We start from the raw sequence: 26,476 nt of genomic DNA on the forward strand, positions 1-26,476 counted from the left end.
TGCAGAGCATTTTAAGATAAGCCAGGTGTTTATGGGTAAACTGTAAGTATGCAAACGGTAGGACAATAATATATATATATATATATATATATATATATATATATATATATATATATATATATATATATATATGTATATATATATATATATATACGATTGTACAAAAGAACGAGAGTCTATCAAAGGTGTGTGTCCTCCTCCTCGTGCATGGCCAGACATTGCTGTGCACCACCTCGATGCCTTGGTGCTTCTGCTGGCAGCTCATCCTTAGTTGGTCCAAAATCCTGGCAGCCATTTTCAATTATTCCTGTTGTACCCTGAAGGGTTGCCAATGACAAAATGCCTCTTTACATCACCGGTACATGCAAGCAATGTGTTAAATTAAACATGTATAGAAACTAAAGAAAACTACCTTTTTACGGCGTAGCCTATAGGGCAAAGCCGCCTAGAACAGTGTTTGTCCGTCTGTATGTATGTCTGTATATATGTATGTATGTCCCTTCAAACATATACCAATCAGAGCTGAGGATCTGGTCACATGACAAGGTGATGTGATTACGTCTGATGTCATTACGGCGGTGCGGTGGCTTACTCTCCGCACACCGCCATTTTGATTCCAATTTCGTTCATGCCGAACATATTGTCAAACCTGTCATATATCACAATCGCCATGCTCTACCTTTACGTTTTTCATTCAGTGTGAAGCACAAACAAACCGATTGTTAAAATGACCATCAAATATCAAAAGCATGGATGTTACGGGTCTTCCAACAATATGGTACGTTTCGGCCTTAGGCTTCATGCCTCACCTTTGGGCTGCTTTCGATAAATTAAGCCCAGGTTTCTTAATACAGTAGTGTATCGTTTCAGTGGTATCGTTTTCGTAATAATAATAACATAGTAAATATTAACCATAACACTTTTATCCCAATGTCGTGAATACATAGTTAATGGAATGAAGCGGTGTATGGTTCATGAATCAATGATAAGTAGTGTACGGTACTAATATAAATAACCGCGGAAGTAAGGAATTAGCCTCGGTTTTTTGATAGTAATATCATTTTAGAAATAATGATAATGTTCCGTTAATATTATAGTAAATCTAATCGTAACACTAATCCCTTTGTAGTGACTGCAAAGTTACTGGAGGTTAAAATATATCATCTTCTACATATTAAAGTCGTGGCACTTTTGTGTTCCGTCACGCTACGTCATTGCGTCAATGATGTCATTAAGACGGCTGACTCCACCCACCGACATTTTAATTTACCAGTTCACCTGCTCACTACGGGAGCGACAGGAAGGGTCATTCCTCTTTGGGGTATATAGATTACAGTCGATCTATGGTCGGGTCTCAAGAACATTGAGTGTGTTCATTTACCAAGTTTCTTGTGGAGAGATCGCCAAGTGGTTTAAGCACTCGAGCAAGCACTCCATTCAAAGCCATTAAGGAATGGCTGGCTTGGCAAGCGCTAGCTAGATGCTTGGCAAATGTTGCACACCCCAGTCTTCCTCCCTTTCAGTTTCGTGTTAAACAGCAGGAAAAGTGGGTTTCAAAATGTCGCTACAAAAAACGCCACTTTTGCGGCAGTAAGGGTCATGTTATTTACCCAAACCCTTGTGGGGTATATAGATTACAGTAGATCTTTGCTCAGTTCTGTAAGCAAAATCTTACCTCACGGATGTCGGGATTTCTCAAAATTTCTTTGTTTAATGTTATAGACAGCATTAGCGACTGTTTAAAAAGCTAATCATATGTGTTTGTCGTTTATATTATTTTACAAGCCCAGCTACGCCACTGTTAGATTTCTGGTCTTGTTTAGTTAACACCTGGGATTTGAGCAAGAAAAGTCACCATTAAGTCCGAATTGGTTGATATATAAATGAACAGGATTGTAAATAATTAATTGACATATGTGGGAAAATTACACGCCCAGACGAGGAATCGAACCCAGGTCCTTGGTGAAAACAGTACCAGTGCTCTGCCATCTGAGGTACCTGGGCGACCCTGACCAAGCATGTCATTTTCCCACACATAGAATTACCACTCTCTTTCCGTCAATGCTTCCTAGTCAGGTTCACTATGTTTTTTCGTTCAAAATTTTTGGAGATTAATAGCAAAACTATACATTTTTGGAATATTCTGAGCATGAGGAATCCAAAAATTAATGTTGGGATTTGCGTAGACACCTTTGCGAAAATGACACTCAGGACAGTGATGAAGATCTGTAAAAGCATATTCCTGAACGGGATAGACCTTGTAGATCCTGTGTAGAAGACTTATAGTTCAATCTGATACTAACAAGGCTGCTTTCTTGCTTTATAAACCCATACCTATAACTTCAAAGGACTTGCAATATCATGTATTATGTAATACAGTTATATCACAAATATAAAGACAATGGTTTTCAATTACCTTTGTTTGTTGCTTTTCTATAATCCTGAGCACTATTTTGAGGCCTCTATTGGATTCCTTGACCCAGAAAACATAGGATTGGTATATTTAATTAAGTTTCTAGGTTGACTAGAAGCCGAGATAGCGCAAAATATGTATTTTATGGCGGCCATTTTGAAAATCCAAAATGGCGGCCATGCAGGTGTCTGTGCAAATGCCAACATTGATTTTCGGATTCTCCATGCTCTGAATATTCCAAAAATGTACAGGTTTGCTAATCTCCCAAAATTTTGAACGAAATTATATTTGTTAACATAGTGAACCTGACTATCTTCATCACTGTCCTGAGTGTCATTTTCGCAAAGGTGTCTACACAAATGCCAACCTTAATTTTTGGATTCCTTATGGTCTGAATATTCCAAAAATGTATAGTTTTGCTAATCTCCAAAATTTTTGAACGAAATTATATTTGTTAACATAGTGAACCTGACTATCTTCATCACTGTCCTGAGTGTCATTTTCGCAAAGGTGTCTACGCAAATGCCAACATTAATTTTTGGATTCCTCATGCTCTGAATATTCCAAAAATTTTGAACGAACATATTTGTTAACATAGTGAACCTGACTATCCGGGGCACTAGCTGCCAACCAAGGAGCACCAACAGCCTGAACACGAGAGGGTCTTCCTCCAATGGGGGGACAAATCCATGTCTGCTATTACAAACACCACTGAGGGTGTATAAACACAATTAAATAAATGAACAAGATTATAACTAATTAATTGACATATGTGGAAAAAGTATTTTAATAGTGGACATGGACAGCATTTTCAAGGTACCTTTTTTCTGAAAGGTACATGTCAAGTATTGCACAACAACTGCAACAATCAGCTTCTGTCCTGTTTATTGTTAGTAATATTATTACTAGATACAGTGTAATATTGTCGCGTTCCCAGGGTGAACACCCCTGGCGACGGATTAGCCGAGCAAGCTTAATACTCCAGGGCGGCAGCGTTAATACGTGCGGGGGAATGAGGCAGGAAAGGGTAACGAGGCTCTTACCTTCACAGACTCCACTGGGCGTCTTCGACCCTGCAATAATTAATTCAACTGACACAGAATTATAATACAAAAATACCGGCTTTATTGAAAGAAATGCCGGTAACAAAAGAATGCATGGTATACCTAATATTCCTAAATGGAGCACCCCCATACAGACTCTTATAGAACACAAGGGGAATTATAAAAGAACGAAAGTAAAAATGTAGTGTACATAGCTCTGAGCGGCTGTTGAACCCTGTCGGGAATCGTCACAGGCCTCCGTGCACAGTTCGCTCACGGGAAAACGCAGGCCTCCGTGCACAGTTCACTCGCGGGAAAACGCAGGCCTCGGTCCGCAGTTCGTGCGCGAGAAACGCAGGCCTCCGTGCACAGTTCGCTCCTCTAGCCGCCGAGCGCGAAGCGAGCAGGCCGCACCCGTCCACTCGCCGTCTGCTCCACACAGCACCCAGACGACATACCGACATCTCTCCGGTTCACTTGGCATGGCCCTTAGCCGCCAGGAAGCTACGGGACAAGCGCACCAGAGTCCACAAGCCGCGATCGCCCCTCCTCACGATCGTCGAAACCTCCAATGTCTCTCGCGCCAGAGCGCTATAAAATGTGACTGCACGGCACCAATGTCCCAATGCATGAGAACCAATAATCAACCGTTCGCTATGGAGGCCAGCCCGGAGAGAGAGACAAAATGTCGGGACATGACCATTCGCTATCAAAGCCAGGACCCAAAGAGAAGAGAGAATGTCGAGACACGACCGTTCGCTACCAAAGCGAGGACTCAAGAGAGAGAAAACATTGGAACACAGTCTTTTGTTCGCAGAGCTCTTACGTCATCCGACGCTGCCCGTGCATGCTCCACCAATCTCATAGTTCCATCATAGCAGTCCTTGCTCGAACCAATTCCGGACCAATCACTGCTCCTCGGGGCGTGGCCTTACGGACCTGCCTGCTTGATGTTGCGATGTGGCGGCTGCGGCACCAGTGGTAGTTGAATGTCCTGGTTCCGGTTGCTTTATTTAGTGTTATTAATGCGCTTGCTTGACTATGTGTGTGTGCTGCATTGTCATAAGGAACAGAGGGGAAAATTACAGAGGCAATTACATACAGGGGATTAATTTCCCTTAATGTTTAACTAATTAACATAACCCCACCCCTTGTCATGGGAACAATTATACACTTACACGACATACGGTCTAACGGATCCCTACTTGTGGTACATGGGGTTTCTTCTTCTTCACCACGACATTCGGAGCATGGTAATCGATACACTTCTTCCTGGACTATGGTATTTCATTGCCTACGCCCCACAAACGTAACAATATGTCGTTGTCAAATTCAGGGAAAAAAAATTGTGGCCAAGTTAAGCATTTTGACGTTTTCATTATTAAATATTATGAATAAATTGAGTGGCGTGAATGAGCGAAGAACATTTAGAATAGGAAGATAAGGATAATGTGGAAAGGAAGTGTGTGTGGTTAAAGAGAAAACATTTCCCCCATCTTTGTATATGGAGCCCAAAACTACCATCGTCACCTTTAGCCGGTGATGACAGGCTCCATAGTTATTCCAATGCATTTTCCTAGTATGTGAGCCACACTGGACGTATATGAACCTACCGGACACTCCTGTGGTGGTCTGCATCTTTTCCAGAGGAAAAACAAAGCCCACATCGTTATGGGGATTAGCAACAGAGCTCCCACGATAATGAAAGCAGTGTATAGTCGTCTGTGGGGAGAGCATTGTCCATCGCAGTTTTTAAGACTTTCACCAAGAACCTTCATCTGCACTTTTATTGCAGATAATAATAATTCTTAACTACATGATTATATAATAAGAGTTCACTGTCGTCTGTGGGGAGAACATTGTCCATCGCAGTTTTTAAGACTTTCACCAAGACCTTCATCTGCACTTTTATTGCAGATAATAATAATTCTTAACTACATGATTATCTAATAAGAGTTCACTCACCGATTGACCTCAGGTGCTTCTGTAGTAGAATGTGGTTCTAGAAGCTGTTGGTGAAAACAAATATATCGAAGAGTATGAGGAAAAATAAATTTGAGTGCATAACGAGAATAATATTTGATTGTGTGCGTGCGTGTGTGTGTGTGCGCGCGTGCATGTGTGTGTGTGCGCGCATGTGTGTGTGTGTGTGTGTGTGTGTGTGTGCGCGTGCATGCGTGTGTGTGCGTGCTTGTGCGCGCATGTGTGTGTGTGTGTGCGCGCATGTGTGTGTGTGTGTGTGCACATGCGTGTGTGTGTGTGCGCGCGCATGTGTGTGTGTGTGCGCGTGCATGTGTGTGGGTGTGTGTGTGTCTGTGTGCGCGCACGCGTGTGTGTGTGTGCGCGCACGTGTGTGTGTGCGCACATGTGCGTACTCCCATGCTCTCCCTGCCAAAGAAAGTTGCATAAAGCAACCATGAAAACGTCATTATTCTGATCACGTGAGTAAAGACATGTACTCTCCCTTTCCTCCCCCCCTCTTTCTCTACCGGAAAGACATGGTGAACACCCTCGCTATAATCTTTCGACGTTGGCTTCGCTTGTAAGGTGCACTGAAATACAAACGTTTCATTAAAAAAAAAGTTGTGCCTTACAATCGTGCAAATACGCAATTTGATGTCTGTCTGTCTGTCTGACCGTGATACATTCGGTCATAACTTATCCAATCTCAACAAAACTTGGCAGGACAAAGGGTTACACGATGGAGATTTCAGGGACTTAATTCCCCCTCCCTCTTGCTGCCCTCCACCAGGGGGCTTTCCGTCTTGGGTGAAATCCATATTAAGGTGTGTAGATAACTCAGCACACCAAACCTTGAACACTCGCAACTTGTATATCCTGGACATATTTTCCCCACATTACGAAGTAGCATTTGCTTTTGAAAGATCTCTTATTCTGACATTTTGGGCAAAGAAAACTGCACTACCGGATTTGATGCATTTCCATGGTGACTATACCCTTAGGTCGACCAGCATGACAACACCGAGTGCCAAAAGCGTTGGATAGGATCCCAAAAGCGTTTTCCACGATGCGCCTTGCTCTAGACAAGCGGTAGTTGAAGATCCTTTCCTGGTGGTATTCGCAGCAATATCTTGGTCCAGTGCTGCCAAGTCATTCAGAAGGACCAGCTTCATCCTATGTTCATCATCCATGATATATGTTGGTAGAGAGACCCTTGGTAGACCTTGACCATAGAACATACTGCAGTGAGCTGAAATGTCCACCCATATTTATACCTGGCCAGAAAATCGTGGTATGTCGTAATGCAGTCGCCAGGCAGTCGTAGCTCTGTCGCCAATGGCCGTAACTCGGCCGCCACTAGTCCTACTGCTGTCGTCGTCAGTCTCCCATAGCCGCAGGGGAGACGTGGTAGTTCTTCTGTACTCGATATGCAGCCGCAACAGTGTCGGCCCGTAGTCGGCAAGATGCCGCAGGAAGGCCGTATGGCATTCGCATCTCTGCCGTGCTAGCTGGTGGGGCGATTGCGGAAGACTATGAGCGACTGGGTTGCGGCCGCTTTACGGTCTTATTACGGACACCGACGACAGCATGGCGGTTCCATCACGACAGCATGGCGGATCTTTTTGAGGACGACTGAGCGCGCCGTTTTTAAACATTAGTCAGGTTCACTATGTTTTTTCGTTCAAAATCATGGTAGATTAGCAAACCTATACATTTTTGGAAACGTTATTACATGGAAAATCTGAAAATCAATGTTTACATTTGCCAATTCCGACCAATTCGATTCGACCAATCGACCAATTCCATTCGACCAATCGTTTCGATCGACCATTCGACCAATCGCTTTGATCGACCATTCGATCGATTCGATTCGATTCGATTCATCGAATTCGATTCGATCGACCATTCGACCAATTCGATTTGCCAATCAATTTGACCGACCTTTGCTTGTGTGGAACGGACTGTGAAAACGATGCGGACTATATTGTCGGATACGACACACAGGACAGTGATGACGAACTCTAAATGGCATATTCTGTAATCGTGTATGTTTGATGCCATTGACTGCCTGTGTATATTTTGGCATTGACTGCCTGTGTAGATGTGAAGTTATACTGACTGCATGTGTATATATGATTTTGCTGACTGCCTGTGTATGTTTGGTGATATGAATTATTGTGACACATTTTGATGTTATTAACTGCCTGTACAAAATGATAACATGTATTTGATTATGCAACTTATCGCGAATATAAAGACAGTATTTTGCAATTCAAAACCTTTGATTCGTGTCTTACCATTCCCCATAGCACTAATTTGATACTTTCATTGGATTCCTTGTCCCTGAAAATATAGGTTTAGTATGTTTTTAAAAGTTTTTAGGGTAATTAGAGGCAGAAATAGAACAAAATATGTATTTTACAGTGGCCATTTTGAAAATCCAAAATGGCCGCCATACAGGTATCTCTCCAAATGTAAACATTGATTTTTAGTTTCCTTATGCTATAACCTTTCCAAAAATGTATAGGTTTGCTAATCTACCATGATTTTAAACGAAATATAATTTATTGACATAGTGAACCTGACTACATTTTTAAAAATATTTTGCCCCTTTGCGGCTCTTGCCGACTGCAGCCGACCTGGGGCGGATAACCACGACTACAGAAGACCGTCCATTACGGTTTCATTACGATTGTCGGCGGGTGGTGGCGATTTTTTCAGTCGCCAGTAGTCGCCGACAAATCCGCCTATGTGTGACAGGGGCTTTAGATATAACAGTGAAAGGTCTTCCGTAGTCAGTGCAGAGCCAAGACCTAAATCCGGTAGAACTACACCGTGGCATGTTGGAAGGCCGCCACAGACCCAGTCGACAAAGCATAATCCGCCATTGAACTTAATGCAGTTGATCTGAAGTTGGAATGGTGCAGCATTACATTAGTTGTCTAAGAACATTCCGTACAAAGTGTTAGTCATGATACGCCATTATAAAATCAAAAAAGTGGTTGTTTATAACTGAGTAGTTTCCTTATTGTCCCAAGACATTTGCTGCTAATTGTGACCCAGAAAAAGTGGCATGGCACGAATAATGAACATGTATCGTATTATCCTTGATGTTTCAGCTCCATCAAGGGAAGAAGGAAAATAAAACCTCATCATGTTACAACCTTATATGTACTTGTACAGAGCCTTCAGAAAGTATTCACACCCCTTCACCCTTTTCACATTTCGTAATGTTACAGCCTGAATTTAAAATGGTTTAAAATATAATTTTTTTTGTCACTGATCTACACAAAATACTCCATAATGTCAAAGTGCAATTGGTTTTTTTTAGAAATTTTTATAAAATAATTAAAAATGAAAAGCTGAAATGTCTTGAGTCAATAAGTATTCAACCCCTTTGCTATGACACTCCCAATTGAGCTCAGGTGCATCCAATTTCCTTTGATCATCCTTGCTTAGATGTCTCTACAACTTGATTGGAGTCCACCTCAATTGATTGGACATGATTTAGAAAGAAACACCTTTCTATATAAGGTCCCACAGTTGACAGTGCATGTCATAGCAGAAACTCCACCATGAAGTCCAAGGTACTGCCCGTAGAACTCCGAGATAGAATTGTGAGGAGACATAAATCTGTGGAAGGGTATAAAACAATTTCTAGAATGTTGAAAGTTCCCAAGAGCACAGCGAGCTCCATCATTAGGAAATGGAAATAATATGGAACTACCCAGACTCTTCCAGTTGCTGGCCATCCGACCAAACTGAGCAACCAGGCAAGAAGGATATTGGTCAGGGAGGTGAACACGAATCCAATGACCACGAATCCAATGACCACTTTCACAGAACTAGTTCCTTGGCCGAGATGGGAGAACCTGCCAGAAGGACAACAGTTTCTGCAGCACTTCACAAATCTAGACTTTATGGGAGAGTAGCCAGCCAGAAGCCACTCCTGAGAAAAAGGTACATAACAGCACACCTGGAGTTTGCAAAAAGGTGCGTGAAAGTCTCTGAGACCATAAGGCAAAAGCTTCTGTGGTCTGATGAGACGAAAATTGAACACTTTGGCGTGAATGCAAAGTGCTATGTTTGGCAGAAACTGAACACAGCTCATCACTCCTCCAAACCCATCCCTACCCCGAAGCATGGTGGTTGCAGCATCATGCTATGGGGATGCTTTTTAGTGGCAAGGACTGGGAGACTTGCACGCCATTGCAGAGCATAGGGAACAATGAATGAAGGCAAATTCTTGTGGAGAACATACGTCAGAGTGCAAAAAACCTTAGACTGCAGTGAAGATTTACGTTCCAACAGGATAATAACCCCAAGCATACAGGAAAAGTAGCACTGGAATGGCTTCAGAACAAGAACATGAAAGTCCTTGAGTGGCCCAGCCAAAGCCCAGACTTGAATCCCATTGATAATCTTTGGAAAGACTTGAAGATTGCTGTTCACCGACGCTCTCCATCCAACCTGACAGCGCTTGAGCAAATCTGTAAGGAAGAATAGGAGAAACTCCCCAAATCCGGATATGCAAAGCTGATACAGACATACCCAGGAAGACTTGAAGCTGTAATCCCTGCCAAAGGCACTTCTACGAGATATTGACTCACGGGCTGAAGAATACTTTAGTAAATTAGATATTTATGTTTTTCATTTTCATTAAATTTGTAAACATTTCTAAAAATATGTTTTCACTTTGACATTATTAGGTATTTTATGTAGATCGATAGCAAACAAAAATAATCCATTTTTGATTTAGGCTGTAACTCAACAAAATGTGAAAAAGTCAAGGGGTATGAATACTTTCTGAAGGTACTGTATGGTTCATAAAATATAAACGTTTTGGTGAATGCTGATCTAACTTTCATTTGATCAAAACAGGATAAAAACTAGAACAGCATTCGTGAGAGAGCATACTTCCACCAGGCTGAACAGTTTACGTTTTGTATCCCGTTGATAGGTAAGGCCTGATCAGGACCTGGACCAAATTCCGGACCCAACCAACTTCATCCACTAAGTTTTGTCATAAGTCGTCCACAACGTTTTGAAATAGCATGCTATACATTGTTTCTGGTCCTATTACTCAATGGTGAAGAATCACTTTTAAAATTCTCAGACCGAGATTCAATTCTTCACCAAAATTGAATCAATTCTTCCTTGTCACACAAACAAACTTTCCAACAAGTTTCATCAGAATCCACCCGCAAATTTTTGAGATATCATGCTACATATCATTGTTTTCCCTATCTCGAGGGAAGTATCATTTAAAATATTCTCAGATCCAGATCAGGATCTTCACCAAAATCGAATCATTTCATCCTCCTCACATACCCAACCTCTCCACTGAATTTCGGCCCAATCTGTCCACAAATTTTTGATATATCCTGTTTACAAACAGACAGACAAACAAGAAGGCGTCCGGCAGTAGCCTGACAGAAATGACAAAAATCGAGAAAACCTTGACCTTTGACATATATATATAGTCACATCACATTGACAGCCTCACTTTTGTCCTTTGGAATCCCCTGTTGAAGTTTTACGAAGACATAGCTGAAAGCGTTCGCGAGTTATCGCACTCACAGACAAACAAACAAACAAGAAGACATCATGCAGAGCACAATACTTGCAAAATCCACCCCCTCCCCACCCGCTCCCCCCAAAAAAGGATGCTATTGATCCATCAAATTGTCCATTTCATCCAGATTAAAATTGACGATCTCTATCAAAGCTCGGGTTAATAGGATGAAAAGTGACGATTTTTCAAATGAAAATGGATGATTTTAGAAGTTTGACCTTGAGTTGACCTTTGACCTTTTGACCTCAACAATAGTTGGTGTCCCAATTCAATGAGGCGCTATGCAAATGCTGTTAAATTTTCAAGTCAATCGGATGAAAATTGATGATTTTTCAGATGAAAATTTATGATTTTGGCAAACCAAAATTGGTTTTGGCAAACAAGCAAACAGACAGACAGAACCACAAACGCAACCGACCAATATACTTGAAAAATCTTCGACTTTTGCAAGTAACAAGATAGACCGACATATGACGAAAAATTTCAATGTTTGTCATAACAAATAAACAGACAGGGGTGAAAACATAACCTCCATCCACCTTTGGTGGTGGAGGTTATAATAATAATAATGCCATTAGTTATCACCATTTTTTGAGTTTTCTCCATTATAGGCTATATACAGTGCATTCAGAAAGTATTCAGACCCCTTCACTTTTTTCACATTTTGTTATGTTGCAGCCTTTTGCTGAAATCGTTTAAATTCATTTTTTCCCTCTTCAATCTACACTCGATACCCCATAATGACAAAGAGAAAACAGGATTTTAGAAAGTTTTTGCAAATTTATTAAAAAGAAAAAACTGAAACTGAAATATCACATTGACATAAGTATTCAGACCCTTAACTTAGTACTTAGTTGAAGCACCTTTGGCAGCGATTACAGCCTCGAGTCTTCTTGGGTATGACGCGACAAGCTTTGCACACCTGGATTTTGGAAATTTCTGCCATTCTTTTCTGCAGATCCTCTCAAGCTCTGTCAGGTTGGATGGGGACTGTTGGTGGACAGCCATTTTCAGGTCTCTCCAGAGATGTTCGATTGGGTTCAAGTCAGAGCTCTGGCTGGGCCACTCAAGGACCTTCACAGAGTTGTCCCTAAGCCACTCCTGCGTTGTCATGGCTGTGTGCTTAGGGTCATTGTCCTGTTGGAAGGTGAACCTTCGGCCCAGTCTGAGGTCCTGAGCGCTCTGTTTCAGGTTTTCATTAAAGATATCTCTGTACTTTGCTCCGTTCATTGTTCCCTCAACCCTGACCAGTCCCCCAGTCCCTGCTGCTGAAAAACACCCCCACAGCATGATGCTGCCACCACCATGCTTCACCGTTGGGATGGTATTGGGCAGGTGATGAGCGGTGCCTGGTTTCCTCCAGACATGACGCTTAGAATTGAGGCCAAACAGTTCAATCTTGGTTTCATCAGACCACAGAATCTTGTTTCTCACAGTCTGAGAGTCCTTCAGGTGCTTTTTTGCAAACTCCAAACGGGCTTTCATGTGTCTTTCACTGAGGAGAGGTTTCCATCTGGCCACTCTGCCATAAAGCCCAGATCGGTGGAGTGTTGCAGTGATGGTTATCCTTCTGGAAGTTTCTCCCATCTCCACACAGGATCTCTGGAGCTCAGCTAGAGTGACCATCGGGTTCTTGGTCACCTCTCTAACCAAGGCCCTTCTCCCCCGATTGCTCAGTTTGGCTGGGCGGCCAGCTCTAGGAAGAGTCCTGGTTGTTCCAAACTTCTTCCATTTAAAAATTATGGAGGCCACTGTGCTCTTGGGAACCTTCAATGCAGCAGAATTTCTAAAACTTTCTAAAATCCTGTTTTCTCTTTGTCATTATGGGGTATTGACTGTAGATCGATGAGGGAAAAAAATGAATATAAACGATTTGAGCATAAGGCTGCAACATAACAAAATGTGAAAAAAGTGAAGGGGTCTGAATACTTTCTGAATGCACTGCATATTTAATCCTATGATCCCGGTGTGTACCCCGATTTAGAATAGGTACACCTTTTCCCTGCGCGTCGTAAGAGGCGACTAAGGGTTGGCGTCAGGAAGGGCATCCGGCCATAAAAACGTTGCCTCAAACAGGGAACCATGATTGTCATGGGGCCCGCAAGGCTAACCCCCGCTCCAGCGGGGAAAATGGCCTTAAAACGATCATTCATTCATAGTCTATTACTCATTGCATGATACTCACTTCCTGCCTTCCTGTTAATACACAGGCCTTAAAATGGGATATGCGACAGTGAAGAATGGCTGAGGAAGATCTCAACTATTACTCCCTTTCATATGACACATATATTAACTTGGGGAATGGATCTTCCATTATGATGCAAATTTCATTGGCAGGTCCTTCTGATTCCCAAGCTTTGCGGAGCAAGGTCACCGTTGTCGGAAATGTCTGCAAAACCTTCGAGATTAGATACTGCATACAGCCAAAGCCCACGACGAGGCTGTTATCCCATTTTGTTTTGTGATTTCGGACTTACCCTTTTACTCTCCTTGGTCGTCCCAAAGGTGTCCTTGCTTATTCCTTTGGTAACGGTGCCGATTGTCCAGGCAAGAATAAGCTCAGTTGCGGCGCTCGTTGCTTCAACACGGGCAGGGTTTCCATCTTTGGCAATGCCTTTTGCAGTTGAAGATTCAGGTCGAGTCCAATCGATGTGATCGCTTGATTTTATCCCGCTGTGGTTGTGCGGAAGAGACGTCACCTCGGTTTGGTCAAATGCTTTTTTGGTAAACTGTTGTGAAGTCGTGGACCCTAGACCTCCTGGAATGAGCTGCTGTGAAGGTTCCGGCCTTGTCCTCACGACCGCCGTGGACTTGCCGGGTGACATCGTGGAAGATTTCTTGGAGAAATTACTTGTAGAAAGCATACCTTCCGTCAGGGCTCTTGCTTTACCTGTAGGGATGGTTTTGGTCTTAGGAATGGGCATTCTTCATTCGTTTTTGGAAAGAGCAGGTTGATGTGTGACGGAAAAGACCTTACCAGGCATACGTGTTGAAATGAACGATGACGTTTTCAGGACACTTGTAACTTGTGATGTTGAAGCGGGGAGCTTGGTTATGCTTCTCGGTGTCGTGTTGAAATGATTCCCGAGAGAAAGTCCACAGCAACCTGCACACAGGTGACAAAATGGCTGAAAAGGAAGCAAACTGCCTTTCGAGTAACCTGATACCTCTGGGGTTTGTGATTTTATCAATGACACATCTGCCAACTGGAAGAATGAATATAAGTAGTGGTTTTGAAACTGACACCCTGAAAATGACCATTTCAACCATTAGCATAAGCTTCACCTTCAAAAGTCATCGGCCAAAAACCTCTTATCTCACTCAAAACTACCAGTTCAATCCCTGGGCGCAAGAGCCCTGGGTCCCTTGATGTGCGGAGCGGCCGTAATGGTTTCCTGTTTTGCCTGATGGTCACTGACATGGAGCCACGTAGTCCATGAGCGGCCACCGACATCCAGGAAATTGTCGGGGAGTGGTGCCGGCGGTCGCGGTTTCCGGAGAGCGGCTTCCCAGGGAAATGCCAATTACGTTCATATCGCATTGAGAGCTTTTGGGACTTCTGGTACAGATATGCTCCAGGAAGTTTGGAAAGCCACCAATATTAAAGCTCTGGGTTTGGATCAAAACACTTTCAAAGTTTAACAACAGGAGTAAGAGTTTCAAAATACTTGAAAACGTCGGTTTTTACTATTTTAGCGACGAAATTATAGCAAGAAATTTTACTATTATAAAATTTTATTTACTATTATAATTTATAAGCGAAATTTTTACTATTATAGCAACATCTGCCTACAACCCTCTTATGGATAAACTGCCAAAATTAAGACTCTATTCACCTTCACTCTTTCATTCCTCTTTTCTCCCGCCTGTGGAACAAACTCCCTCACTCTCTTCAATCCCACTCCACCCTCCGGGTCTTTAAAACAGCTGTTCTCCACCATCTCTTATCTTCTCCCATCCAAAACCTTGATCTTTTCTACCCCCGTTAATTCACCCCAGATTCACTTTTTTGAAATTCCGACTTCTTTCCTGGAAGTTCTCGCAGTGTGCATGTGCTTTATACCTCTCCCACCCCCCCCCCCCCCCACCTTCCCACGCCTCCTCCCCCCAAGCCCTCTCCCTCCCACAGATCTCCCGATGTCCCTGCTCTCAAATGTTGTACTTGTGTGCTTCCCTCTCTCTCCCCATCTTGTCTCCAGCTCCCTTTATCTTATGATGTATGTGTCAGTTTGTCTTTTTGTGATTAATGTTAGCTCTTACACGAGCCTCGATCTCGTATACAAAAAAAAAAATCTGCATTTAAAACATTAATGCATGAAAAGCTGCAGGAATGAACCAAACATTACCAACTTTTGTTGCACGATGCAAACTTTAAAACTGCAGTGCAGGAAACGTTTTTCCAAAGTGAATGTGCACTGATTTATATCCACAGTTCACTGTGAAAAAGTATAAATGAAAGAGCCAATCGTAGGGATATTAAGGAATAAAATATGACATTTGTGGTTTCACGACTTGGAGTTTCATGAGACACAAGACTAGTATCTCGGATTATTTGGCAATTAAGGCTTCGGTTTCTATACCTGTGGAAACCGAGCTGGTCTTTGCCAAGCAAACATCTGATCTTTCTAGGAAAACCCTAATGGCTCATCAATGACCGTCAGGGTGGGTCTGAGTCTGCCTGCCCCTTCCATCGACTCTTGATGCCCTGGGGGAAACAGGTTGGGCATTGAAATTGAATGGAAGAAAGATGTTTCATTTATGAGTGATTCGTTAAATGATATTTTAGCTCCTCCTGGTTTATTACCTCCGACACCAAAGGTGGATGGAGGTTATGTTTTCACCCCTGTCTGTCTGTTTGTTTGTCTGTCCGTTTGTGAACAAAATATCTCAAAACGTTGTGGACGGATTCGGACGAAATTTGGCAGACATGTATTGTGTGTGACGAGGACGAAATTATAAAATTTTGGTGAAGATCCGGATTCGGATCCGGCTAGTATAATTTTTAAAGTGATTTTTCACCATTGGGAGATCGGGCCAAAAACGATACATAGCAGGATATCTCAAAAAGTTGTGGATGGATTTGGACTAAACTTATTGGACAGGTTGTGTGTGTGATAAGGAAGAATCGATTCAATTTTGGTGAAGATCCGGATCCAGCTTGTAGAATTGTTTCAGTGATTCTTCACCATTGAGTGATATGGCCAACCAGGTGGAGGTGTCCTCTCTTCTGAGTGCCGTTCTCGTTTGTAAAGAGTCTTCGTTGTTCTGCATTAAGCTCTTCTCTCCAGAGGAGAGGGTATTGCATTTGGGTCCATTTGTTTGATGGTTTGTTTGTCGGTCTGCACATAATGTGCTGACGTCGGTCGAAAATGCCACCTGGTGGTAGCCAGTATTACACGTTATCTTTTTTTCAACTGAGGGCTTCAATAAAGAATGATGTACATTTAGAATGCGAGTACGTCTATAAAGGATGTACTACTATGAATGTATCTCTATAAAGTGCATGTATTAAGAACGTGAGTGCATCTACAACTAGATGGTATTCATAGAATTATTACCCTGCACAGTCAACTTGGTGTGAGCCAACTCTTCTATTTTTGAATGTTCCTTTTTTTTTTATCCAATATGGCTGCCAGACCACGTGAGCGATGACATCATAAATTTATATTCTCTAAATAATTGTTGCATAGATCATGCCCAATATATTTCAAACTGATCAGACTAAGCGTTATCCCTGTCGAATTATGACGTCATAATTATGGCACCAGTGACGTCATAATTATGGCACCAATGACGTCATCGTTAACAACACCTATTCCCCATATGGAGTTATTTACAATGAGCCACGTTTCAATTTTTAAAATGCTGACACGGCACACACTTTACTTTACTGGAATGCAGACACAAATGTTATATTTTTGTCAAAAATCGTCAGAATTAGGCCAAATATGTTTTGGTCATGTGTTAATATACCTCAGCGATTGACAAATCTGAAATCAGAATTTTATTTGAGGTCAAAATGACCCCGTGAGGTCGCTCCGTACTTTGCCTGCTCGTCATGTGCAGTGTGATAATTAATTCCATGCCTACTCTAGAAGACTCTTCTTCTTCATGCAATAACAACTTCTAGCTTTCAGACCGTGCATCCAATCATCTTGAAATTTTGCAAACATTTTACACTTCATTACCTCTACTATAGTGTAAAATTTCACGTCGATCAATCAAGCGGTTCAAGAGTTATAATTTTGTTCAAATTTTCTTTTAATTATTTATATCTGCCAAACCACGTGACCTATCACAAATTCCAAAAGGTCGTTTTAGTAGACTGATATGCTCAACATGTCGGTGAAGCTTCCTCTCGATAGGATCAAAAATGAGGGAGGAGCTAAGTTTTAAAAGTATATGCTTAAAAACGTCATAACTCCAAAACCTTGTGACGCATGACGTCATGCTTCATGACTTTTTTGTTCGTCATGTGTACGCGATTCTGACTGCAAAGGCTGGCCTCGATCTGTTCAATTGTTTAGGAGAAAATTGGATTTTGGTGGTTTTTCAGGCTTTTCACTCAAAACAATATGGCGTCCGAACCACGTGACCTACGACGTCATTATAATTTTATGTCTGCATCAATTTATACCGAGAAGATGCTCAAGAAATTTCATCCTGATCAGATAAAAAAAAATTACTTGTCCAATTATGACGTCATAACGGCAGCACTTATGACGTCATCATTCACATATGTTATTCCGCATGCAGAGTTATTTGCAATGAGACCTGTCTCAATTATTTATGTGCAGCGGTTTTTGAGATATAGAGGTGCAAAGTTATTTGTTTTTTCCAAGATGGCTCCCATACCACGTGACCTGTGACGTCATAATATTCACGAAAATATTCTTCAGGAGGAGGCCCTCCTATGGTGAAAATTTCATGTCAATCGGACCAACGGTTGCCGAGAAAATGAATTTTTTAAATGCAGACACGCACGTATGTACGTACGTACCCGAATGCTTAACCCTGCCTTTTAGTCTACTTGCCAAGCCTATAGAGCCCTCTTGTGAACCCGGAAATGTTGAGTACCCCAACGTTTTAAGTTAGAAATGTACAGTATGGGTCCCCAGCACTTAGAAACTGCCGGATGCTAACTTGCATATGTTGGGCAATTAGCAAAATTAGCATTAATAGCATTAACCCTATCAAACATAGGCCTGGGACACTGAAATTTCTGTTTTGCTCTATTGCTCCGTTTGAATGCTACAGGAAAACTCCCATCCACTCACCATAGAGACCGCGACCCTCCACCATATCATAAATGGCCAGGTGGCAGATGAAAAGGTGAATGTGCAAGATGCATTGAAGATCGGACAGGACATGAGCACACTGTTCTCTTCATCACTTCCTGAGAGATTTCATGCGCCCATCTCAAATAAGGTGGTGACAATGACATTCACCAAAAAAAGAGTGAAGGTCAATGCGAAGATCATATGTGACCTTGAGTCGTTGTTTGCTCGGCTGCTGGTGGTGGGGAGCAAGAGAAGAATGGAGCTCTCTGCCCTCTTTGACTACGAGCTCGGCCCGGTCCCTGCATCCATCATCGATGAGTATGGATGCCTCAGGAAGGGTAACAAGTCTGTGATCGGCCAGCGTCTTGGAATCCTTGCCCCCAATCCCCACCCACCACATGTTGTACTCGTTGATGCATCGCAGCTCATCTACCGCGTGGTGTGGCCGTCGTCAGGCACTGTGGCTGACCTCGCAGCCAGCATGGGGCGCCGGCTTAATCGCTACATCACCGAAACATTTGTCATCTTTGACCGGTGTGAGCAAGTCTCTGCCAAAGACCACGAGAGGCAGAGAAGAGCTGGGGAGAGCTCAACAGAGTACCGACTCTCACTGACAACCCCTCTACCTAGCCGCGACAAAGTGATGAAGAACAAGACAAACAAACGGAGACTGGGTGAGCTCCTGTGCACACACAGCATAGGAGATCACATCAAGATGGTCAGCAAAGCAGACAGTATTGTCACTCATGACGAGGCTGACGTCTCTCTCATCTCATACATGTTGGATGCAGCCAGTCACGGAGCTGAAACTGTCCGCATTCTCAGCGACGACACTGATGTTTTCGTACTCATGGTCTATTGGTGCTGGAAGGTGGGTATCACATGTAACCTGCAGATGGAGAGATGGGATGGCACTATTCTCAACATCAATTCGACAGTAGAGAATCTCGGTGAGCAGTGTTGCTCCATCCTGGCTATGCATGCTCTCTCCGGATGTGACACCACCTCCTATCCCGCGGGGAAAGGGAAGGTGTCCGCACTCAAGGCCATGAGAGTAGTACCTGGTGACCTGCTTCACTTCATCGGAGAGGAGGGAGCTACTGATTTACAGATTACAGAGGCAGTGAGTGGTTTCTTCCTGGCTCTGTACAACGAGAGGGAGTCGGCATCTCTGAACGTCGCCAGATATGACATCTACCGAAAGCGCAAACCCCCCCAGCACTGAAGACACTGCCTCCTACAGAGCGCAACGCTCTCCTCCATGGACGGCGTGCCCATCTACAGGTGCTGCTTTGGAAAGCAGCAGACTGCCCTGACCCACCAGCTGTGGACATAACAGAGTTTGGATGGAATAAGAAGGAAGGCGAGAAGGGAGAGGAAGTCATCATGCCCATCCTGGATTCAAGCCCCGTTGCTCCTCCTGCCGTGTTGGAAATGATCAGCTGTAGCTGCAAAGCTGGGTTCAAGCCCTGTTTAACAGCAAAGTGCAGCTGCGTAGCTGCAGGCCTGGCCTGTACCAGCTACTGCTTCTGCAAAGGCTCTGATAGTACATGTTGCAACACACTCACACACTCACAGCAAGGAGAGCAATATGACAAGAATGTAGAGTCAGGAGAAGAAGATGAAGACGATGAGGATGAGTTTTATGATGAGGATATGCTTTATAACAGTGCAGAGTAGTAGAAGTGCAAGACGCTCTTTCTTGATGGAAGTTTTATGTTGTGTAACCAGTGCACATATTTTTCAGCTCTGATAATTTTGGGTATACTTGTGTTTTAATTTTGAGGATATTATTTACCCATAGTCATATTATTCTAGTTTGGTATGGTACTTGCCTTTGTTACCTCTAATACCTGTGAATAAAAGTGGAGCAATAGAGCGAAACAGAAATTTCAGTGTCCCAAGCCTATGTTTGATAGGGTTAATGCTATTAATGCTAATTTTGCGAATTGCCCAACATATGCAAGTTAGCATCCGGCAGTTTCTAAGTGCTGGGGACCCATACTGTACATTTCTAACTTAAAACTTTGGGGTACTCAACATTTCCGGGTTCACATTACTGGCAAGTAGACTATTTAACTTCGCGAGCGCAGGGTAACTAGAAGGGCACTCAGTGGAGCGCATACCTTCACCAGGCTAAACAGTTTGCATTTGTATCCCACTGATAGACTGGATCTGGATTCGGACCTGAACCAAAGTCTAATTGGATTGTTCTTGTTGCCTAACCGACTCATCCACCAAGTCTAATCATAATCCGTCCATAACTTTCCGAAATATCATGTTATATATCGTTTTTGGCCCTATCTCTCAATGGTGAAGAATCGGTTACAGATTTTCAAAAATTCTCGGATCCGCAGTCGGATCTTCACCAAAATCAAATCGATTGTCCTTGACACACACCAAACCCGTCCACCTAGTTTCGTCCGAATCTGTCCATAACTTTTTGAGATATCATGCTCACAGAGAAACAGACAGGAGTGAAAACAACCTCGTCAATCGAAACATTGCATCAGTAAAACGTGTACTCTATACAGTTGTGGCCAAAAATATTGGCACCCTTGCACGTTTTTCAAATAGCTCACAATTTCCTCTAAAAATAAATTGAAATTGACAAAAATATTTGGTCTCCACAATTCTTTATTTCACTGTTAATATTACAAAACCTTTGTTTTTGATTCAGAACTTTAAATCCTTTTAAAACAAAAAATAAAAAGAAATGGCATCGACAAAATTAATGACACCCAAGACTTTATAATTGTTATCACAGACTTTGAACAAAAGAACTGCAGTCAAGCGCCTCCTATAGCCATGAATGAGCTTCCTACGTCTCTCTACTGGCAGCTTGCCCACTCTTCTTGTGCAAACTGCTCCAATTCTCCTAGTTTTGAAGTGTGCCTTCTCCCAACTGCTGTTTTCAGATCTCCCCACAGGTGTTCAATGGGATTTAGATCTGGACTCATTGCTGGCCACTTCAGAACAGTCCAGCGTTTTGTCTTGAACATTCCTGAGTGCTTTTTGAAGTGTGGTTGGGGTCATTGTCCTGCTGCAAGACCCATGACCTTCGACGGAGACCCAGCTTTCTGACACTGAGTTGAACATTGCGCTCCAAAATGCCTTGGTAATCTCCTGATTTCATGATGTCATGCACACATTCAAGGTAACCAGTGCCAGAGGCAGCACAGCAACCCCAAAACATCACTGAACCTCCTCCATGTTTGACTGTAGGGAAGGTGTTCTTTTCTTTGAAGGCTTCATTTTGTTTTCTGTAAACATAGAGATGATGTGCCTTACCAAAAAGCTCTAATTTGGTCTTATCTGTCCACAAGACATTCTGCCAGAAGGATTTTGGCTTGTCCGGGTGTGTTTTGGAAAACTCTAGTCGGGCTTTCTCAGCAGTGGGGTCCTCCTGGGTCTCCTACCATAGAACCCCCTTTCATTGAGTTGGTGATGGATGGTGCGAGTTGAAACTGTCATACCTTGTGTCTGAAGTTCAGCTTGAATATGTCTGACAGTTGATCGAGGTGCTTTGTCCACCATTCGAACAATCCTTCACTGCAATCTTCGATCAAGTTTTCTCTTGCGGCCACATCCAGGGAGGTTGGCTACAGTGCCATGGGCCTTAAACTTCCTGATAACATTGCATATGGTGGACACAGGAACATCAAGGTCTCTGGAGATGGACATGTAGCCTTGAGATTGTCCATGCTTGGCTACAATCTTGTGTCTGACCTCCTCAGACAATTCTCTGGTTTTCTTTCTTTTCTCCATGCTCATTGCGGTGCACACAGGGACACAAAACAACAGAATGACTCCTTTTCTCTATTCAAACTGGTTGAATGAGTGATTTTTATATTGCAGGCAACTGCATCTCACCACAGGTGAGTTCAATTCCAAAGTAAAGGAGAATCACCTGCTTGAAATCTAATTCTTCCTAACAACTTCGAAAAGGTGCCAATAATATTGTCCGGGCCATTTTAGGATTTCTGTGTGGAAGAAGCTAAGATGTGTCTGGTTGTCTGTTTGTCTGTAAACAGGTGTCTCAAAAAGTTGTGCACGGATTGGAACAAAACTTGGTGGAGAAGTTGGGAGTGTGACATGGATGAAATGCTTCGATTTTGGTGAAGATCTGGATCTGAGAATTTTTTAAAGTGATCCGGAGAGAGAGAGATTAGGCAAAGATGAATATATAACATGATATCATAAAAAGTTGTGGACATGTGATGACAAAACTCGGTGGTTGAGTTGGTTCGGTGACAAGGACAAGCCGATTAGGTTTTGGTTCATGTCCGGATCCAGATCTGGCCAATCAGTGGATACAAAACCTAAACTGTTGAGCCAAAATGTACTCTCTACCGAGTGCCATCTACTCTCTACCTGCTTTCAGCTTTCAACCAATCGAGCAATATCATTGTCTGTCTTCCTCTCCTCTTCTTTCCTTCCATCCCACCTTTGATCTCATCTTGCAGCAATCGCCAGTTTTTCTCTCTTCTTGAATGTCTTATTCAAAAACTTTCCCTCTGGCACCAAATAAATAATTGAGTTCCTCTTGTGCTCAACTTATGCAATCCTTTTCATCTTCCGTAATATCCTCATTTCACAAACTTTCAGTCTCTTGACATCTTCCTTTCTTAAGGTTTTCATCGCAGACTCACACAATACCGCATTCCAAGTAAAGGATTTCACTCACCTCTTCTTCAGCTGCATGTTGAAGTTATTACCCTGCGCTCGCGAAGCGAAAAGAGGGGTTAAGCATTCATGTGCGTACGTATACCGTACGTGTCTGCATTTTAAAAATTCATTTTCTCGGCAACTGTTGGTCGGATTGACACGAAATTTTACCATAGAAGCGCCTCTGCCTGTATAATATTTTTTCATAATTATGACGTCATACGTCACGTGGTACGGACGCCATCTTGGAAAAACGTTACACCTCTATATCTCCCAAACCGCTGAATGGAAAAAAATTGAAACATTGTCATTGTCAAGTACTCCCCTTGGGGAGTAAAATATGTTAATGATGATGTCATCGGTGCCTTCGTTATGACGTCATAATTCGACAAGTACAACACGTATCGATCATTGTGAATTTTTTTTCCTCAGCAACTGTTGGTCTGATGGACACGAAGTTTTCACCATAGGAACGCCTCCTCCTGTAGAATATTTTAATGATAATCATGACGCCATCGGTCATGTGGTACAGGCGCCATCTTGAAAAAACCGAAAAATGTTGCACCTCCATATCTACAAAACTGCTGCATGGAAAAAGTTGAAACATGGCTCATTGCAAAGAACTCCATATGGGGAATAGGTGTTGTTAACGATGACGTCATTGGTGCCATAATTATGACGTCATAATTCGACAGGGACAACGCTTAGTCTGATCAGTTTGAAATGTATTGGGCGTGATCTATGCAACAATTATATTAGAGAATATAAATTTATGATGTCATCGCTGACGTGGTCAGGCAGCCATATTGGATCAAAGGTTTAAAAAAATGTTCAAAAACAGAGGAGTTGGCTCGCAAGTTGGCTGCGCAGGGTAAGTATTCTATGAATACCATCTAGTTTTTCATGAGCTCCTTTATTTTGCTAAAGCTTCCTTGGTTATAGCTATTCTCTTTCTGATCTCTTTACGGCATTTAGCATCCTCTGTCACCAAGCTACCCCGCAACTGAAAATTTCCAATCTGACCCAGTTCTGATCCATTTATGTTAATCCTCAAGCCGTTATCCGCATCTTTGCTTATTGTCATCAGTCATCACCTTGCTCTATCTTACAATGATTGCCATTCCATATTATAACTAGAACGTATTCATAGAATACTTACCCTGCGCAGTCAACTTGTTGCGAGCCAACTCTTCTGTTTTTTAACATTTTCTTTTCATTGATCCAATATGGCTGCCAGACCACGTGAGCGATGACATCATAAATTTATATTCTCTAATATAATTGTTGCATAGATCACGCTCAATACATTTCAAAATGATCAGACTAAGCGTTGTCCCTGTTGAATTATGACGTCATAATTATGGCACCAATGACGTCATCGTTAACAACACCTATTCCCCATAAGGAGTTCTTTACAATGAGCCATGTCTCAATTTTTTCCATGCAGCGGTTTTGGAGATATAGAGGTGCAACCTTTTTTCGGTTTTTCCAAGATGGCGCCTGTACCATATAAACTATGACGTCATGATTATCATTAAAATATTCCACATGAGGAGGCGCTCCTGTGGTGAAAATTTCGTGCCCATCAGCCCAACAGTTGCTGAGAAAAAAAATTCACAATGATGGGATAAGTGTTGTACTTGCCGAATTATGATGTCACAACGAAGGCACCGATGACATCATCATTAACATATCTTGTTCCCCATGGTCAGTACTTGACAATGAGCCATGTTTAAATTTTCTCCATGGAGCGGTTTTGGAGATATAGAGGTGCAACCTTTTTCGATTTTTTCCAAGATGGCGTCTGTACCACGTGACCTATGACGTTATAATTATCATTTAAAAAATCTACAGGAGGAGCCACACATATTCTGAAAATTGCATGTCCATCAGACCAACAGTTGCAGAGGAATTTTTGTTTTATTCATTTTGATCAGATCAAGCGTTATACTCGTCGAATTACGACGTCATAATTAAGACACTGATGACATCACCATCAACATATCGTATTCCCCATGGTGAGTACTTGACAATGAGCCATGTTTCAATTTTTTCCATTAAGCGGTTTGGGAGATATAGAGGTGTAACGTTTTTCCAAGATGGCGTCCATACCACGTGACCTATGACGTCAGAATTATTCATTAAAAAAATCCTGCAGGCAGAGGCGCTTCTATGGTAGTGCTCAATTTCACCAAAGGTGGCGCTGTTCAAACGAACAGCAACAATGAGGAAGTGCACTTCATCATTATTCCCAGTGGCCAGAGGAGCCTCCAACCCTGCTAAAACCTGGCCAGTACAACCTTTTACCTCTATGACAAATTTGGTCCGAATCCATCCAGAGGTGCAGGAGAGTATATGTAACAGACAGACAGATTGACATCGATAGTTGTAGGTTATCGTTCGAGTGCTTCTCACACGTCATGTATCGATGGTAGTTTTGTTGAGATTACCTTCCGATGAACAGAGTATTGCTTTGGGAAGTCCAGAGAGAATCTAAAAACTTTAGGACAAATCCATCAATATAATTCTCCCCATATCTTCTGCGGCAATTGGACAATATTTTCAAAGAGAGAAATCACACAACTTTAACAAACAGATTTTGAAATTTAAAAATTGAAGAAAGTTTCTGCCACAATGAACTACTGTACATCAAAATACCATAAGTACATGATTGGACATATAATGCCAGTAGTACTTCATGTAATCTTTTTTTTCAGTTATACTGAGTTTTTAATTGCAGGCTACGGACTTACTGATCGCTCTCATATTTATACCTGTGCGCGTGCCAGAGCCTGGAGTTCGTAAACGATTCTTTAGCGCAGGAAATGCGCCAAACGGACCTTCCCATCCGGCTTGGATGTGTCTGTTACAAACAAGGATCTGACCTTTTAAACAGTGATAGCCGGGATTATGGAGGAGCTCGTACATACTGACTACCAAATTCAGGACAAAAAGATTATTCATTAATTATCAGGACATTAGGGGTCGGTCATCCATCACGTACGGTATGTGGGATTTGAACCTGTGGTCCGTCATATGACAACACAAACGACACCATGATGCGCACAAGCCTCCATTATAATTATAAATCCCTGACAATGAAAAACTCAAGATTATTGTGTGCGGAGAATAATTATGTTTGATGGAATTCGTTTGGATGTTTTATCTTCAGGAAAGGAATTTCCTTTTGCATTCCGTTTAAAACTTTTTGTGTGACGTCACGCACGCGGTGTGACATCATAAATCAATGAAAGAATATACAATGCAGTGCATACGAGTAAGTTTAGTAAATTTTCACCTTTGAGAGTGTAACAATTAGCAGATTGATGTGACAATAATATATTTTAGTGAATTATAATTATATATATATGCATATATATATAATGACGTCATCGAGACTGCTCCACAGGTACTCACTGAAGTACAACAGGTAGATGAGTCCCACGCTCGTGCTGCTCCATGCTCCGTGCGCTTTCATTAAAAACCTCGACATTCCGCACAGCTGGAATTTCCCAACCATTGTGTGCCCCGGACT

The 26,476-nt window shown here is 42.3% G+C and overlaps 1 protein-coding gene across 1 annotated transcript; it reads right to left on the bottom strand.

Annotated features, from left to right (window-relative positions):
* Positions 1-150: 150 nt before the first annotated feature.
* Positions 151-26,476, bottom strand: LOC137429751 (uncharacterized). Its single transcript, XM_068119960.2, has 6 exons — positions 26,359-26,476; positions 13,971-14,099; positions 13,471-13,883; positions 5,422-5,465; positions 5,070-5,178; positions 151-317 (listed from the first exon to the last, which is right to left on the bottom strand). Exons 1-6 carry the CDS (start codon positions 26,459-26,461, stop codon positions 180-182), a joined length of 936 nt encoding a protein of 311 aa, XP_067976061.2. The 5' UTR covers positions 26,462-26,476; the 3' UTR covers positions 151-179.

This window comes from Myxine glutinosa, chromosome 6 (assembly GCF_964187855.1).
Source record: "Myxine glutinosa chromosome 6, kmMyxGlut1.1, whole genome shotgun sequence".
Classification (NCBI taxonomy): Eukaryota; Metazoa; Chordata; class Myxini; order Myxiniformes; family Myxinidae; genus Myxine; species Myxine glutinosa.

Bases quoted from the DNA above. Each gene is read 5' to 3' on its own strand.
- LOC137429751 (XM_068119960.2), bottom strand. From the start codon at position 26,461: ATGGTTGGGAAATTCCAGCTGTGCGGAATGTCGAGGTTTTTAATGAAA. The intron at 5,466-13,470 runs GTAAGTCCGAAA...TTTCACCAACAG, and splicing joins CGACCAAGGAGAGTAAAAGG to CTTCTAGAACCACATTCTAC. The intron at 5,179-5,421 runs GTGAGTGAACTC...CTCTCCCCACAG, and splicing joins GAAGCACCTGAGGTCAATCG to ACGACTATACACTGCTTTCA.